General features: G+C 48.1%; 1 protein-coding gene across 1 annotated transcript; it reads left to right on the forward strand.

Moving 5' to 3' along the window:
* The first annotated feature begins 849 nt into the window (after positions 1-849).
* Positions 850-2,892, forward strand: LOC306652220 (N-acetyltransferase ESCO2-like). The gene is given in 4 exon segments (XM_079125214.1): positions 850-1,373; positions 1,376-1,669; positions 1,672-1,858; positions 1,861-2,892. Coding segments are annotated over 4 exon segments (1,836 nt in total). The 5' UTR covers positions 850-941; the 3' UTR covers positions 2,784-2,892.
* The last annotated feature ends 16,030 nt before the right edge of the window (positions 2,893-18,922 follow it).

Consider the following 18,922-nt stretch of genomic DNA (forward strand, 5'->3'; position numbering starts at 1 on the left):
TTCCAGCCACCTCTCTGTCCCTCTATCCTCCCAACAGTGCATCCTCCATTTTCACCTCCTCCATACCATCTATTCATCCATCTATCCATTTTTCTCATTCACCTATCCACAAATCTACCTACCTATCTACTCATCTAAATACCAACCTATGCATCCATGCATCCATTCATTTCCCACCTACCTATCTACGAATTCATTCAGTGAACTACCCATCTGACTATCCATCCATCCATCCATCCATTTTATCATCTGCTACCCACCTTTCCACCTACAAATCCATCTCTGTATCCACCCATCACCTACCAATGCATGCATGCATCCATGCACTCATCCATTCATCCATCCATCCATCCATCCATGCACCCATCCATCTACTCATCCATCCTTCCATGCACCCACCCATTCATTCATCCATCCATCCATCCATCCATGCATGTATCCATCCATCTACTCATCCATCCATCCATCCACCCATCTATCCATCTACCCATCCATCCATTTGTCCACCCATCCATCCATCCACCCATCCACCCACCCATCCTTCCACCCATTCAACACACAGCAATATAAGCCTTTGGCTTGAGTGCTAGGAATGTAGAAATGAACAAGAAACTGATCTGGCACTCATGAGCTTCACTCATGTGAAGCTCAATTTACTTAATGCATAAAATAGTACCTAACAAAGCCTCCCTCACCCCTCAAATGCAGCATGTGTGTGGACTCTGCAGCTGGTCAGGGCATGGGCTGCTCAGTCCACTTCCTCTATCCAGGAGCCACAGGCAAACAACTTATCTCACCAACCCTTAGTCTCTTCATCCATAAAATGAGATGATAAGAATACGACTGGGGAGAGGTCTCCGGGCCTGGGCGCGGGCCCCTGCTGTGAGGGTAGCGGCTGAAGGAGAGCCTGGAGCTCTGCGGAACACCGGGGTTCAATTAAGATGGCAACTTTTACTCCAAGGAAGAGGAAGCGGCATTCTTTGAACTGTGACAGCTTATCTTCCTCAAAGAAATTAATTATGGACTTTACTGAACATCTGTTTCCATCACCAAATAAAAAACACACTTGTCAAAACAGTGATAAAAATGAAGAAAAGCTATGTTTTTCCCAACATGGCCATTTCATTTCAAGTCCACTCAAGACAACTAAAAAAAGTAGATTGCCATCTGCAAATCACAGCTCACCATTTAAATCTGCTGTATCCACTGTATCTTTTTACAATAAAGATAAGTGGTACCTTAATCCACTGGAAAGAAAGCTGATAAGAGAGAGTAGATCCACTTATCTAAAATCTAATAATGAAGATAAATCTTTTCCCAGAATAACAGAAAAAATGCAGGGAAAACCAGTCTGCACCAAGAAGAGAAACAACAAAAAAAAAAAACACAGAAGAGTTTAACTGCTAAGTATCAACCAAGTTATAAGCACGTCAAGCCTATATCAAGAAATTCTAAACATTCCAAGCAATATCGGATATCCTATAAGCCAGTTGTGGAAAAAGAGAATAATTGTTTTTTAGCTGAAAATAACCTAAATGCTCCTCGGGTTCTAAGCCAAAAAATAAAGCCTCGAGTTACACTTCCGGGTGGAGCAGCATTTTTTGTTAGTAGAAAAAATCTTTCTCTTAGAAAATTGCCTCTGGAAAATAAGCCATCATTGGAACTTACCCCCCAAAAAATAAACCAGATGTGGTTAAAGAGTCTGAGATTGAGACTATATGTGAAAGAAACACTTCTGTGAAAAGTCAAGAGCCAGAATGCTTGTTACTAGAACAGAAGTTGAATATGGAGCTGAGTAGAAAAAGTAAAGAGGAGGTGGATTTAATGAAGAATTCATCAGGTGAAGTAGTTTCTTCAAAAAATATGAACTTGATGAAAATAAGCATTTTTCTTCAGAAGATTCTCTTGGTGAGAACAAGACAATTTCTCCAGAGTCCATCGTTTATCCCACCTTCAGTGTATCTTCAATCAATACAAATAGATCTCTAGCTGAAGAACTGTCTTCAGTGGGATCCATCAGCTGTACTAATTTCTCAAAACAGACCAATACACAGAAAAATCTGAATACCAGAGATACAAATAAAGAAACAAATGACCAGCTTATCATTGATGCAGGTCAGAAACATTTTGGTGCTACTATCTGTAAATCTTGTGGCATGATCTATACTACTTCCAACCCTGAAGATGAAATGCAGCATGTCCAGTATCACCACAGATTTCTGGAGGGAATCAAATATACAGGCTGGAAAAAAGAACGGGGAGTAGCAGAGTTTTGGGATGGGAAGATTGTCTTGGTCCTATCACGTGATCCAGCTTATGCTCTCAGAAAGGTAGAAGATGTCCAAGAACTTGTTGATCATGAGTTGGGCTTCCAGCAAGTTGTTCCCAAATGTCCAAACAAAACCAAAACTTTTCTCTTTATATCTGATGAGAAGAAAGTAGTTGGGTGTTTAATTGCAGAGCCCATCAAACAGGCCTTCCGTCTCTTGTCTGAATCAAGTGGCCCAGAATCCTCAAGCTCTAAAGAATGTCCCAGAGCTTGGCAATGTTCAAATGTGCCTGAACCTGCAGTTTGTGGGATAAGTAGAATCTGGGTTTTCAGACTGCAGAGAAGAAAGCGCATTGCAAGACGATTGGTGGATACTGTCAGGAATTGCTTCATGTTTGGCTGTTTTCTCAGCACCAATGAAATAGCATTTTCTGACCCAACACCAGATGGAAAGTTATTTGCAACTAAGTACTACAACACTCCAAATTTCCTTGTGTACAATTTTAACAGCTAAGGCCAACTATAAAAGCAGTTACACAAGGATAAGTTCACATAACTCCTTATCATACAATATAAACTAATATTGAAATAAGAAATGCCAAGACACACACACTCTCTCTCTCTCTCTCTCTCTCTCTCTCTCTCTCTCTCTCTCTCTCTCTCTCTCTCTCTCTCTCTCTCTCTCATAGTTTTGTTCCTTGTTATGTGCTGGAAATCCAGGGATAAATTTGGTGAAAATTATCTGGGGACTTAAAGAAAGGAAATATCTTTGGGTAACATACTTATAGCACTGTGAGTCCTTAATTATGAAACTTTATAACTGGGAAATAACTGGCCTCCATAAGAACATCGACCACATAGGTGGTTTTCTACAGATGTCTTTTAAACAGTTATCTTTCAGAGTAGTGCATTTTTAGTCCAGGATTATCTCATACTCCATCAGAAGGAAGGAGGCAAATCTAAATTCAGGCAAGCAATTTCTATACCCAATTTTTAAATAAGGTAGAATTTCTGAGTTCTTCTCAGAGTTCTCACTTTACAAGCATTTATCTGTAACAACTCAGCTGAATATTTTTAGTTTTTAGTAAGAAAAGACAGTAAGGAATGAGTAAGATATCCTATACTCCTTTATGCAGAACATAATTCCATAGCTTAATGTTTTAATCTTGAAAATCAAATGCATATCTTTCATCACATTGAATCAAAATTATACATAGTAACTGCACTATTGTAATTTTTGTCGAATGAAAATGCAGGTACTGCGGGGCCTGGTGGTGTATGCCTATTATCTCAGCAACTCGGGCGGCTGAGCCAGGAGGATCACAAGTTGGAGGCCAAACTCAGCAATTTAGTGAGGCCCTAAGAGACTTAATGAAACCTTGCCTCAAAAAAAAAAAAAAAAAAAAAATTAAAATGGGCTGGGGATATGGCTCAATGGTAAATGCCCCTGGGTTCAATCCCTGGTACCAAAAGAAAGAAAATGATGGTACTACCACTTAAGGGACCTGGTTCCTGGTGACTGAAGTAATTAACAAAATGAATGCCTACTTGGATTAGATGATTATTTTGGCTTCATGTTTTAAACATTTTTTGCTTCACTTGTCTTCATTCTGAGATATCCGGCAAAAGTCCAAAATATGTGGTAACAGAACCATGGTTACTAAATACATGTGAGCTGGTGTACCAGAGACATGACATTATGAAAATACTGTACACTTAAATGTGCACACATTTTTCCAGTATTATTCTTGAATATGTAACTGAAAAGCAAAAATTATTCAGATTATTTTGATTCTTTAAAATCATTGAACTACTATCTAACCATAAGAATTTGAAGAAATAGTTTTCCAATTTGTGTAACTCTGTAGAATCTGTTCATCTGCAATCTTTATTTGCCTGTAAGTTAACATGGTTCCAAATTTTAAAGCCTGGACTCCAAAAAGAATGTGAAAGTGTTAAAATGTGTGCAATTGTGAAACAATTTAATGTTATCTTCTGCACTGCTGTTTTTTAAAATTCTTTTAAGAGATTTTATTTAAAAATTTTTATTAACATTATTTCATTTGCTCATTGCTTTTGTGATGAATCAGTTAATTCTTAACATTCCATTTGTTCTCTTATTCAATTGAATGCTCTGATTTATTTTTTATTAAGAATAGTAGATACTCTTTGAGGAAAAAAAAAGAAAAAATTGGATAATATGAAATAGATATTACCCTAAAAAACTGTTTCTCTATAATTCTTCCAGTATGAGTATACATATTACTTCAAATTAATTAAATAAACAGCTGATCACTTAGGTATGTCTTTTATATCCATTTCTACTTTAAATGCATGTCATAATTTGCTGTTGATAATTTTGATGTTTTGGTAGTTTTTGTTGTTGTTTTAATCAAAGTATTAACAGTACACTGAAAGGTCCTCATAGCAATGAGACCCCTACAACAGTGAGCACTTCTAGCATCCAGATCTTAGTTTCTCTACAAAAAAGAAAAAGATCCTTGGAAAAATGGTTCAGTCTAGAGCTGGGGCCATGAATGTACAAGATGAGGTGTGCCTTAAAACTGTCAAAGTGATTATAAACAGTGAGAGTCTGAGAAACTATCAGAGCCAAGGGGTCATGACTCCTAAATGGAAAGGGCTATCCAAAATGGGATACTGAAATTGAAAAAGTTCATTAAGTGAAAATAAACAAATCTTAATAAAAAAAAAGAATACTACTGGTTCTCTGGCAGGGACATGGGGAGAACTGGAGGGGATAACCTGAGGATCCAAGGATGGCCAAGGAGAGGTGGGGGTGGGGCGGGAGCATGGTGGGGGAAGGAGGCACATCTGTTGAAATAGACCTCAGGGCCTAGAGTAGGAGCTTCTGCTTTGGCTTGGAGGGAGCAGGAAGTCACTGGAAGGGTTTCATCAAGTCTCTGTCCCCATCCAATTGGCTCCTTCGCAAGCTCCACCACACAGAGAACAAATGTGAAGACAGTGGGGGCAGGGGCTGAGAAATGGCTGGGGGAGGCCGGGGGCAGACTTTGGTTGATGAAGTGGGGCAGGAGAAGGGGTGGGGCCAAGAGATGGGTTTTTAAGTGGTCAGCTGCAATTTGCGACCAATGGGAGAAAAGGAGAGAGAAGGAAGGTTTCTCAGCATCTCCAGGAGCGCCCTATCAGAGGCAAAATCCCTGAGACTGGGATGGATTTTCCATTGCTTGCATCTGCCCATGCCATGCTGAACTCCTTGGAATAAATTTGGAGATTGGCTGGCTGCAGAGTCCTCTGTGTGTCACATTACCCTTCACCCTGTTCATGTCCCACCTCATGGGAACGCTCTCTTTCTCTTGCATGTCTCATTCAAAATCTGTTGCTGATTTCCTCTCCAGCTCTGGGCACCAGGTCCAGTAATTAACCCTGCTGGCTGCTGTCTGTTGTGGGCCCTAGCTGAGCTTCCCTGACATTCTCTCACCCCTTTATCCACGTCCAGATACTGCATCACATGAAGATCTGTGACTTCTGAGCCCTACTTGTGGGTGACCATACTCTGATGGTCACATGGGTTATTTCAAGATGAACAAGGACATGCTGTCCTGTTTTGAAATCAAGACCTTCTTTGGAGTCAGCAGTACTAAGATGTCAACATTCTAAAATGATCTAACCTATATTTCTAAAATTCTACCATTTCTCAGCTCTAGGGGGTCTGGTTTGATCTTCTAAGACTCTAGACTGGTATGGAGTATTTTGAACCAGTGCTTACCAACATGGAGGTAAGGGGGCCACTAGATTCACATGGCAATGGAGTGTTGAATGTGGAGGGTGGAAAGGAGGAATTGAATTTTAGTTTTAGCTTATTATAATTAGTTTGAATAAAAGACTCTCAGTTCTAGAACTACCAGAACTTTGGATTCTCTTATTCCAATGTATCATGGTGGTTTAGATCCTACTTGCTCATGGGGACCATTACTGAAGAATTCTCAATAGCACAACAGCTCCAGGTTGGGTCATAGATCTTGAAATCAGACAAAGAAACCAGAATCTCCTGTGAATCGGTCAGGGTAGGCAAGGTTATGCTGCAGTAACAAGCAACCCCCAAATCTGGGACTGAAACAACAAAAGTTTGCTTCTTGTTGGTGCTCATAGTCATTAGAACAGGCAAGAAGTTCTGCTCATCATGGTCACTTGGGGACCCAGAATAATGGAGAGTCACCCTTCTGAAAGTACTTGATCCCAATGCAAAGAGAGAAGTGGGCTGTGTCAGACCTTGTGGTAGTGTTCAACTCAGGATGGATGTGCACTGATTCTGCACACAGCTCCTGAGGCAGAATGACTCCCATGTCCTTACCCCAGCACAGGGGATTCTCAGGACCAGGAAGTTCAACCCAGCATGTCTTGGGAGGGATGAAAATGGAGTATTTTGTTACCTGCATTAATGATTATGGAGCATCAAAGTTAAAAGCTGGGATAAGAGTGGAAGGCAGGTGCCAAGTCTTGCCAGCATCGAGTGGTTGAAAGGTCATAGACTTGGAGCCCAGAGACATGCCAGGCCCTGTATTTGCCACATGCTTTTTCCCCCTGGGTTGCTCAGGCTTATTTTTTGAATAGTGATGCCAGATTTAACCTTGCAAAATTATCATCCATCTGTAAGTATGCCTCATTGAGGAAGAACCTTGGATCCTTGGTTTGTGTTGTGGATTGGGATGCTACTATGTATACCCATGCATATTCATTCACCTCTTCTTCCTGTCCAGAGTACATTTTTTTTTGGGGGGGGGGGTAAGTAACAGTGTTTCCAAATTGAAAAGATACTGTATTTTTTAGCCTTACTAACATGTGGGATGGCCATGTGACAACTTCTTTCTAGTAACTTGTAAGTAGAAATTGTTACATGAATTTTGCAGAAAAGCTTGTAAGGAAGGCACTCAGAGCTCTCCCTCTCTTCCAGTCCAGAAGGTGGAGGTGATAGTTGAAACGCTGGTAGTCCTTTTGAGAACATTGGGATGCAGGTCACAGTTTATTATTTTTAAATTTACTTAATCAATTTTGGCATCAGGATTGAACCCAGGGCTGCTTAACTGCCAAGTCACATCCCAGGCCTTTCTATTTTTTTATTTTGAGATGGCATTGCTAAGCTGCTCAAGGTTTTGTTGAGCTGCTGAGGTTGGCTTTGTACTCTTACACTCCTCTTGCCTCAGCCTTCCGTGCTGAGATTGAAGGAGGCCACAGAGCTCAAAGACAGAGAACCTAATTGTCCTGTCGCAGTGGCACATGTCTGTCATCCCAGGGACTCAGGAGCTGAGGCCAGAGGATCTCAGTTCAAAACCAGCCTCAGCAACAGTGAGGCCCTAAGCAACTCATTGAGACCCTGACTCTAAATAAAATACAAAATAGGGCTGGGGATGTGGCTCCGTGGTTGAGTGCCCCTGAGTTCAGTCCCCAGTACCAAAAACAAAAAAAGAAAAGAAAAGAAAACATTGGAGGGGCGTGGGGCCACAAGCCTGTGATCCCCGTGACTTGAGAGGCCGAGGCAGGAGGATTGCAGTTTCAAATCTAGCCTCAGCAATTTATCAAACTAGTGAGACCCTGTCTCAAAATTTTAAAAATTAGGGTACAAAATCGAGGACAAATAAAAGCTAAGGCTGCCAAAGCTTGGATCTGGAGTATTTCTGAAAGGTCCCAACCTTGGTGCTGTGGGGGATGGTGGAAACTTAGGAGGTGGGGCCTGTCAGGGGGTTTTAGATCATTGGGGGTGGGTCCTGGAGGGGGTGTGTCCTGGAAAGCGCATGCCCTGGAAGGGGCTTGCAGGACCCCAGTCTCTTCCTCCGTTCTCTATTTTACACACCCTAGTCACAAAGTGGGAAGGTCTGCTCCATCGAATACTTCCACCATGAGCCTGAGAATAGCAGGTCCACCCAGCCATCACCACAAACTCCACAACTATGAGCCAGAACGAACCTTTTCTCTTGATGCGTTGCTTATCTCAGGTAGTTGTTATGGTGGGGGAAATCTGCCTGACACAGTGGCAAATTACCACGTGCAGGACAGAAAAAGGATGGTCCCTGAGGGCAGGGTTTCTGTCCCTGTCCTTTATTCTTTATTCTAAATTAATTGATTTTTTCTCCTTCTTTTTCTTTTCTTTTCTTTTTTTTTTTTTTTTTTTTTTTTTTTTTTTTTTTTTCCTTTTTGGTACCAGGGACTAAACCTAGGGGCACTAACCACTGAGCAACATACCCAGGCCTTTTGATTTTTTACATTAAGACAGGGTCTCCCTGAGTTGCCGAGGCCCTTGCTAAGGCACTGAGGCTGGCCTTCAACTTGTGACCCTCCTGCCTCAGCCTTCAGAGCTTTCAGGACAAAATCTTGCTTTCCCAAATAAGCTTCTGATAATGTAAGGAGGCCAAGGTATTTTTATTAAGTGAGGTGACTTCTTTACCAATTGGGAGTCACACAAGGACAATCTTGGAACCCATCTGGACCCTGGTTTGGAAAGGGCCCTTCGTGTCACCTAGCCTTATGACCCCTCTCCAGTCCCCCTTCCTCCTGGGACCACTTTCTCAGCTTTCTTATGCAAAGCGTCCACCCCATCCTTTTGAGTTGGACTCTAGGGCACTTAGAGATGGATAGAGTCACTGTCCTACCTGAAGGTAGCCTGCCACTTTGAATGGGAAGCAGAAGCACAAATCAAACAAGAAATATACTGAACCCCACTTCCCCACCTGAACATGTCTTTGCTAGTTTTCCAAGGAAGGGGAGCCACAGAGGAAGCTGGTCTTGATTTAGCACGCCCGACCCATGCTCACCTGTCTCCACTATGCTAATGCTGCATAACAAATGGGCTCCCTTCTTCACAGTGAACCACGGAACTTACTGATTTTTCTGGCTCAGGGGTCTGCAGGGAGGTCAGTCTTGTGCTGATTTCAGCTGACCTCATCTGGGCTCAGCTGTAGGCTGCAGGTGTGTGGGGGTCAGGTGTGCAGGGCTCAGGTGTGCCATACAGGTCTCATTCCAGGGCCCAGATGGCAAGGGCAGTGCAGAAGAGGGAGAATACTTCTGGCCTCCACCAGCGTGCTGTCTGCTAACAGCCCATTGGCCAGAGAAAATCACACCGCCAAGTCCAGCATCAAGGGCTGGGGTAGTGAACTCCCCCCACCATGAGTCCAGGGTTGGCTTGTGGCACTCACCCTGTTAGTGGGAGATGATTTAGGAACTAAGAAGGAGCCTGCAGAGCAGCCCCTGGGACTCAGCACCTTTCACTAATTGTCCTGAGCAAATACTTTGCAGAAACACTCATATCCTTGGACTTCATTAAATGATGCCAGAAGTCTAGAATAATCCAATGGTAATGTTATTCCATATGGCAAGTCCTTACCCAGTGCCTAGAGGACCAAGTTTTATTCTGTATGCTTCCCGTGCATTGACTCATCTGCTCCTCTAATAACCTGGTAAGGCAGATACTATTACTATCCCGTTCACAGAGGAAGAAACAGGCACAGAGAGGGAAGGTCATTTGCCTGAGGCCACACAGCTGCTTAGAGGATGAGCCAGGAATTGAACTCAGGCTGTTCTGTGGAGCAGGCTTTGATTCCTTAAAAGTGAAACTGGACCATAAGGCAGAAGCTGGACTTATGGGTGTAGATGGAGATTTGAGACGTCTTTGAGAAATACACTTGGCAGGGCCAGGCTCATCCCTGGGCTGGGTGTCCCGCTTTAGAGTTCTTGATGTGCTGAGTGCCCCCCCTTGGATTCACCCTGAGGACAGATCTTTCCAGACCTCTCTCTCCAGTTGTACCTGAGTTGTGACAAACACTCTGGTCCCTGACAGTGAGTGACATGTTCAGGAACCTGCCCTCCCCCAACAGGCAGGGGACCTAGGCTTCCCTGGGAAGCACAGGCCCCTGGGGCCATGGGATGCTGCCCTGCTCCATCTGGATAGACACTGTTGTGATCCTCTCTGCCCACTTCTTGGGAAGCAGCTGTGTGGCCTTAGGCAAATGACCGTCCCTCTCTTCCTGTTTCTTTGCCTGTAAACAGGGATAGTAATAGTATCTACCTTACCAGTTATTAGGGTAGAGGCACCTGGACCGGGAACAGGATGGGGTCAACATTCACCTGTTATGAAGTCTAATGACCCACCATTGAGTCCACGTGGAGACCCTCCCCCTGGGGAGCAGGGGAGCCCCACGTCACGCTGCAAGGAGACCTGCTGCCTGCTCCCCCCAGCAGTGCGTTCTGCAGGGCACCTGGGATGGAACTCAGGGGCGATCGACCACGGAGCCACCTCCCCAGCCCTTTTTATATTTTAACCGGTTTATGGTCTTGTCTGTGCTGCCTCTCCCTCCAGGTGGAGAACTCGAGGAAGCCCCTTAGTGCCTGCTCCCTCACACATGCCTAGAGGGGACCAGGGCTCAGAAGGCACCTGCTTTCAGTCACTCAGGTCCCCTGCCCTTCCAGGCTCCTCCTGCTCACCAGGTGCCCTCTGTTTGCATCTCCTATTTCTATGCGTCCTCACAACAGACCAAAGCTGCAGGCGCTGGTTCCACAAATGGGGAAACTGAGGCTCCAGCACTGAGGTCTGGTGACATGCCCCGGCCACATGGGGGTGGGGAAGCCAGTCCCTGAGCTGCTCCTGGCCCTGCCCCCTGGATGACAGGCGGTGCCGAATTTACCAAACGCTGCACAAGGAGCGGTCCTTCCTAACGGCTCCCCTTGTCGCCTTCCCAAGGTTGTTTGGACAGGGAGACTCAGAAGTGGGTATCCACAGGCTGCAGAAAGTGGGGCCCCCGGTCCCAGCTGTGGCCACAGATCACTATTCCTCCTGCTCTGTCCATCCCACTGGACATCTGAGGATGTGGGCAGCCCTGCACCCCGGGGGCTGGCAGCTCCCCCAAGGCACCTGGTGTGTTGGTCAACTTTCCTTCACCCTAGAAACACTGGGGAAAAGTCAACATAAAAACAGGGAGGGTTTGCCGGGCACCATGGCACTCACCTGTCTTCCCAGCAGCCCGGGAGGCTGAGGCAGGAGGATCCAAGTTCAAAGCCAACCTCAGCAAAAGTGAGGCCCTGCGCAACTCAGTGAGACCCTGTCTCTAAGTAAAATACAAAATAGGACCAGGGATGGGGATGTGGCTCAGTGGTCAAGTGCCCCTGGGTTCAATCCCCGGTACCCCCGACCCCCCCAAAAGAGGAGGAGTTTATTCTGACTCAGATCCAGAGGTTCCTGCCCACAACTTCCAGGCTCCATTGCTTTGACCCAGTGCATCATGGCAGGAGCTCATGGTGGGTGAGCCCGTCACCTCATGGTTGGTGAGAAAGGGAGGGAGAGGGAGGGCCTGGGTCCCATTGTCCCTTCAGAGACACGTGCCGGTGGGCCATCATGGCTGTGGTTTGCATTTCAAAAGTGCCCAAAGACCCATGTGTCAGATACTCAGTCCCTAGGTTGGTGCTACTGGGGGGCAGAGGGAACCTGTAGGAGGTGGGGTCTCTGGGAGCTCTTAGGTCATGGATGGAATGAACCCTTCCACCCAGGGCCAGGCCAGAGCCTCTGAATGTCAGGGGCAGGACTGGATCAGAGCAGGCGGGCCCAGCTCCCGCCCAACCACCGCTGGCCAGCTTGTGACCCTGATGCAGGGGTCTCTGCTCTGTCGTCACGCCCTCACATTGGGCTGGTCCCAGGTCTGGGGTCACGAGATGGACATCCTGAACGTCATCTAGAGCCCACAGGGACTCTAGCCCCTCTCACCCCAGACTCGTCCTTGGAGCTGTGGTTCAAGGACATCTGTGCAGCTGTCCCTCCCATGTCCAGCCCTGTGTCCAGGTTGTGCACTTGGGGACCACACATGCTGGTAACCAGCACCAAGTGGGTGTTCAATTCATGTTTGTTGAGTGACTATTTGATCAAAGGCGTTTCCACTCCTATAATAATGAGGGCACCTCGGAGGGCATCTACTATCCAAGTCCTGTTCTGGAATGTTCACAATTAATAACTCAATATAATTCTCACAAGGAGCCTGTGAGGTCAGCTTCACCCCGTCTCCATTTTACTCTTGAAGACCCTGAGGCACAGAGAGGTTAAGTCACATGTCCAGGATCACACTGTCAGGGTCAATCCAGGAATTCAGATGCCATAGACCTTGCTTGTAAACTCCCACCTCCTGATTCCACCAGACCACAACTCCTTGCCCGACCTTAACCACAGTTATCTGGGGGACAGGATCCCAGGACAGGGTTCCCCCAGGACATGAAGCCCTAATCAGGAGCTTCAGTCCCCAACAGCAGCAGTGAGTGGCATCTGTTTACCCTGGCCGCCACACACTCATGTTCTTTTCCAGAAAGGCTATTTGAGAAATAAATAACGAAATGCGTTGTCAGTTTTATACCTATGTAAGATGCTGCACATAAAGAAATTCACAAATCAGGGCAATCGCCGTCATCCTTATTTTTGCATCATAAAATGTGGTCTGAGCAGGCAGATCTCCTTCCCTCAGTGGCTATTATCTTTTTTCATAGCAAGCAGGCTGTCCCTGGGCCCAGGGAGCTGAGGGTTTATGGAATCGGAGAAGATTCACTGCGGGTCTCCCCCGCCCCTCCCCATAATGGGATTCAACTGTTTCCCCTCGATCCTCATAAGTATGCTTGTAAAGTCACTCAGCAAATGTTCAAGTGCCTGTTCTGCACCAGGCACTGTGCTGTTCACCTGCCAATGTCCTGATCCTTCTCTGCTCTTGAGGCACTGAAATGAAAAGTCCATTTGCATGCAAGTGTCAAGGGGCTGAGCTGGATTGGAGCCCAGCTTTGAGTGACTCCAAAACCCTGGCCTCTGCCTACTTTCCTAAGTCTTGTCACTGGAGGTCAAAACTGCCTGATTTCGTTTCTTTGCATCAGGAGGCTTTGAGTGAGGTCGTGTGACTTGTTCTGGCCAATGGAATGTGAGATGAAGCAAAGGATCACTTCCTGGTTGAGGGTTCATTCCTGGCCCCCCATCTCTCTTGCCCCATTATTAAAGATGTTGGCATCCCAGCGAGGAAGGGGCCAGTTCCAGCTGTCTCCTCTTGGAGGTCCATCAGATAGTGACATGAGAGAAATAGATGTCAATTATGAAGATTGAGCTGGTTGAAACTGAAAGGATGCTCTCTTCCCTGGGCTCAGTAAACGCAGTCTTGACAAGGAAGCTGGAGATCTGAGATGGGGGGGTCTCTCCTCACGGGGACTCTTGTGCTGAGTCAGCAACTGCCAGGCCTATTGGCCACTGTGCCTTTAGCCACCTGCTGGGGACTTTCCTTCTGCTATCCAGAGCCCATTCCCAGTCCACCCGTCCCCGGCCCCTGTGGCCTTCCTGACCTAGGCTTCCATGTCCTCCCACTTTTGAGTGGGCAGAGCCGATGCTGGGGGCCAGGAGGAGATGAGGGCCCTGGGAGAAGGACAGAGGGCTGCCGCCCTCCTTCCCCCGCCACCTTGGCAGTGGCTGGGGTTTCCCACCCAGAGACAGGGCTGCTAATAGGCCCCGGGGTGGGTTCTGGAGCTTTTCCCCCTCCCCACCTTGGACCAGGTATGCTCATACCTTATTCTGTCACCTGTCCCCATGTGCCTGGACATTTCTGGTTAGCTCCTTAAATCCTGCCCCTACCTATGTGACAGTCCTTGGTGAAATCGTTTGAAGATGCTGTTCCCTTCCCATGGGGTCTCTGATGACCACACATTCGTAGATCCATTCACCCTTCCGTGGACCGTCCACTCATTCACCCACCCACCCAATCATGGGGGCAGCTGCTCACCCGTCCATGTAAACTTCCATGCATCTGTCCCATTCACCCTTCCACCCCTCCATTTTTTTGTGGGGTGGGGTACCAGGGATTGAACCCAGGGCTACTTGACCACTGAGCCACATCCCCAGCCCTATTTTGTATTTTATTTAGAGACAGGATCTGGCTGAGTTGGTTAGGGCCTCACTTTTGCTGAGGCTGCCTTTGAACTCAAAACCCTCCTGCCTCAGCCTCCTAAGCGCCTGGGAAGACAGGTATGCGCCACAAGGCCTGGCCTGTCCCTCCACACCTTTATTCACATATCCACCCATCTTTCTGTCCACCCACCCGCCATCTTCCTCTGAAAGCTGCTCCTCTGTCTTTGGCCCTCCTTTCCCCTCCTGTGTCCTGCCTGTCATTCATCAGATTCTCTTCAGTGATGGTTCATGGACCCTTTGGTGGTCTGTACCCACACTGAGTGGGCAGAGATTTTGCCCACTTTGTTTTCTGCTGCACCTCCAGGTCCCAGGAAGGTCCCTGGCACACAGTAGGCATTCAAAAACATGTTGGATAAAATTAAGAATAAAGGAGTGAAAGAGGAAACAGAGTATCAGGAAGGAGAATGGCTGGCTCCATTTCTCCCAGGCAGGATTAGAACTGAGCCCTGAGCCCAGGTGACTAGCCCCCCTGGAGCCCCTCCTGGGTCCCTCTGGTGCATGGACTGACCCTGATTCACACCAGTAACCCCTGGGGGAGGCAGAAGGCATCTCTCTTCTTTGGGAAAGGCAGAGCCTTCTGGGCACATTCCTGTCTCTGTGGTCTTTCCCTCTTGAGTTCTTCCTTCCTTCTTGAACCATCTTGCCTGGATTCCCTGAACCAGGACAGTGGAAGTTTCTGGAACCCCTGCCATGTGCTGGTGGCTGTGAAGCCTGGTGTGGTGCTCCCAGCCTCTGGGCAGGGCCATGCTCTTATGAACCCACTTGGCAGATGACAGCATCTGAGGCTGACTAGGTTGCCAAGGTCACCCAGCTATTACTGGCAATTGGGGGCACCAGGGGAGAAGATCCTGGCTGTGCACAGGACCTGGCTCACACCTACTGTCCTGCATCACCCGTGGGTCCAGAAATGGGGAGGAGGTCGTGAAAGAGAGGACAGCAGAGCAGTTCCGAGCAGGGAAACTTGCCAGGGCCCTTTCTGTCGCTGAGCACCTGGAACACCTGGAAGCACCAGGCTGGTTTCAGTCCTGGCCTCAGGGTGAAGCACACAGCTGCGCCTCCCCAGACCATGGCCATGACCCTTCCCCGGCCTGCCCCCTTCTCCTGCACACATTCTGGCCCAGGCTGTGGGCTGGATTCTTGGCAGCACCCAAGATGGCCTCTGCACACAGCTGGGAAGCAACCCAAGTGCCATTTGTACCTGATCATAAATATGTGCTGGAGAGGACTCCATCCATGTGACCTTGGGTTATGGGGCCACTGGACCATGAAAAGCCTTTAACAAAACAGTTTTGCTCAAGAGGCAGAATTCAAATTACTGGCAATTATGGACGTTAAGCCTGTTTCCTGCTCAGATTTTTTCTTTCTCTTTTTTTCTTTCTTTCTTTCTTTCTTTCTTTCTTTCTTTCTTTCTTTCTTTCTTTCTTTCTTTCTTTCTTTCTTTCTTTCTTTTATTTTTGGTACCAGTGATTGAACTCAGGGACACTCGGCCACTGAGTCACATCCCCAGCCCTATTCTGTATTACATTTAGAGACAGGGTCTCACTGAGTTGCTCAGGGCCTCACTGTTGCTGAGGCTGGCTTTGAACTCCCCATACTCCTGCCTCAGCCTCCCGAACCTTTGGGGTGACAGGCATGTGCCACCTGGATTTTTCCTTCTTGTGCTCAAAATAGCCCTCTGTGTTGGACAGGATCCCAGCTGTGCCCAGGACCAGTCATGTCACCTTCCTTGACAGGTCCATATCTTGAAGAGCAAGAGGGGAACTTCCTCTCAGTTCTGATAACCATGGCTACTAATCACACCAGTGGTCAACAATAGAACCAGTAGTGCCTCTGTGACAGTGACCAGGCATCCAGTGAGCACCCAGTTAGGCCCTGGGCCAGCTCCTTGTCCTCCCAGCTACTCTGTGAGGAGGGCATCTCCACTGCACTCATTCTCCCAGTGGGAAAACCGAGGCACCAGAGGTCCAACTCAGGGGTGGGACAATATTTCCTGTAGGTGGTATGATAGACCATATGGGTCACCACATTCCACTCTGTCATTTTAGTGTGACCAAAGCCAGGGCAACATACACAGGAACGAGTGCCGTTGTGTTCCAATAAAACTTTATTGACAAAAGAAAAAGAGAGCTAGTCCAGTCATAGGCTGCAGTTTGCCCACACTTGGGTAATGTGACTTGTTTAATGTCCCATAGTGTGTAAATGGCAGCAGCCATCGGCATCTGGGAATATGATGCTGGTCTCCCTGATCATTTATTAATTTTTTGGTACTGGAAGGTTCTTGAACCTGACCTCAGAAAGCAAGGCTACATGCACACATGCTCACTGCAAGAAGACCCCACGTCTGAGTCTGGGGGTGGGGGTGGGGCCATGTGTCACAGAGGATACAGGGGTTCAAAGGGACCTTGCCCTCCCTGGACTTTTTATTGGCACATATTAGCACATATTATGTGGTTGATTTTATGTATCAACCTGACTGGGCTACAGGGTGCCCAGATATTCTGTAAAGCATTGTTTCTAGATGGTCTGTGAGCGTGTTTCCAGGTGAGGCTGACATCAGAATTAGGAAAGCGAGTAAAGGCAGAGTTTGAAGGAATTCCTTCTCTCTGCCCATCTTTGAGCTGGAAAGCTGATCTTCTGTCTTTGATCTTGGACTCCACTTGGATGACACCACCAGCTCTCCTGGTCTTTAGCTGGCCAGTCAGGGTCTTCTCAGCCTCAGGAAGCACATGAGCCACTTTGCTACAGTAAACCACGCTCTGGGTATAGAGATTTGTTTCTCTGGGGAAATGATTTCCATCATCGTTATCATTCATGTGTCCATTTTGCAGAAGGATCACTGAGGCTGGGTTGGCTGAAGTGCCTTCTGCAGGATGCTGGGGAAGAAGCTGCTGTGCTGGAAATTGCACACCAAGCAGGGCCAGGCCAACGAGTCTACCCTGGGAGGAGCAAGTGACTTCAGGTAGAGCTTGGGGACATTGGGACTGTTTTTGCCAGGAGGGGTCTGCTTCTGGATTTCCTGGGAGCTGCCTTGGCGGTGCCTTTCCTGGGCCCCCTCCCACATGCCCCTTCCTGTTGCTGGCTGTCAGTCACCCTCGGGACCCTGTGCACAGGTGCCACATGGTGGGTGCAGACCCAGCTTCCTGCTCTAACCGCATAGCCCCTGCCACCAGCTTCACTCTTCCCCTCTGCACCCGGGTGGCCTCACGTCCTAGACTGATCCCTGATCCCTCTTGCTGGCTCTAAAAGTGCAGTCCCTCAGTGGCCTTGCCTCAGCCTGCAGCTTTGAGGATGCGTCCATCACGTGCCTGCATCCCCTGGGGCGGGGCAGAGGGATCTCATTAACAGAGGAGAGGAGGAAGCTGGAAACCCACCCCCAGGCGTCCCACAGTGAAGGTGGAACTCCTGCTCTGGGGGCATGGGACAGAGCCTCCTAAGGAGGGAGGCAAAGGGCAGAGGCTCTGCAGGGTGTACCCTGAGCCCAGGGGCAGCACAGGGTCCCAATTCTGCAAGAAACATTGTCCTGGTCCCTTCTCCCACCCAGATGCCCACCCACACACTGAGGAACTAAGTGGTCACTGCTGCACCCACAGTGGTGTGTGTGTGTGTGTGTGTGTGTGTGTGTGTGTGTGTGTGTGTGTGTGAGAGAGAGAGAGAGAGAGAGAGAGAGAGAGAGAGAGAGAGAGAGAGGGAGGGAGAGCAAGTGCAGAAGGAAAAATTCCGTAAGTAACAAGATCTGAGTTCTCCAAAATGCTCAGTCAAGGAAAGAAAGATATGATCCCTGTTGGAAAGACTGTTAGGAGATAAGCAGAAGCGAAAGGAGACAGTGTGCATATGCGCATCCCAAGGGGCATGGAAGGGAGAGGTGGGGCATAAAGGGAAAACCCTGAGCAAGAAGAAGGGAACCCTCGGCAGCAGCCACCCCCAGCCTCCAGGGAAGGCACCTGGAACCAGGAGGCCAGACGGAGAGAGGAGAAAGGGAGAGGAGGACCAAGAGGGACCTCCTTTCCAGTACCCTGGAGCCCCCAGCCCCTGGGTCAGTCAGGCCACCCCTGCCATTGGACCTGCAGATGGGACGGAGGGTGCCAGTCGTGAAGACAGGAAACTGAATCTTGGAGAGGCACATGCCTGCTTAGGGAGACTCAGTGTGCAGGCGACCGAGCTGGGGAGGCCCTGAGCTCCCATGAACAGGGACAGAGAGCTGAGGGGTATGGGGCGTGTGGGGGGATGGGAGTGGGTCCCAGCCCCCAGTGGGGTGCATCTACTCCCAGGCCTGCAGGCCACTGGGTCGGGATGGTCCCACCTTCTCTTGGCGCTGGTGTGGAGGTTGTGCAGAGATCTGGAGGAAATGGAGGCTCAGCCTGCATGTCGAGCAGCTCTGGAGACCCTCAGTGAGCTGATCAGGTCCCATGAATCCAAGCACAGGGCTGGGGCCAGGAGGCAGCCTCTGGCCTTGGCTTAAAGTTGCCTGAATTTCCAAGTCCCAATACTCTGATATGAGAGACGGCCTTGCCAATCGCTGCTCCTGGCTACCCCTGTCCTGCTGGGGCCCAGACCCAAGCCTCCTCCCCAGTGACCATCTCCCCACTGCCTCAGGGACCACACAGTCCTTGCAGGGAGCTCTGGGGCTCAGGTTGGAGCTGGGAGGGCACTCATCCAAACTTCCTTCTTGAAGAGATAGGGCAACTGTGGCCCAGTGATGTTAGCTATCAGCA

Source organism: Sciurus vulgaris (assembly GCF_902686455.1).
Source record: "Sciurus vulgaris genome assembly, contig: HiC_scaffold_146_arrow_ctg1, whole genome shotgun sequence".
Lineage (NCBI taxonomy): Eukaryota > Metazoa > Chordata > Mammalia > Rodentia > Sciuridae > Sciurus > Sciurus vulgaris.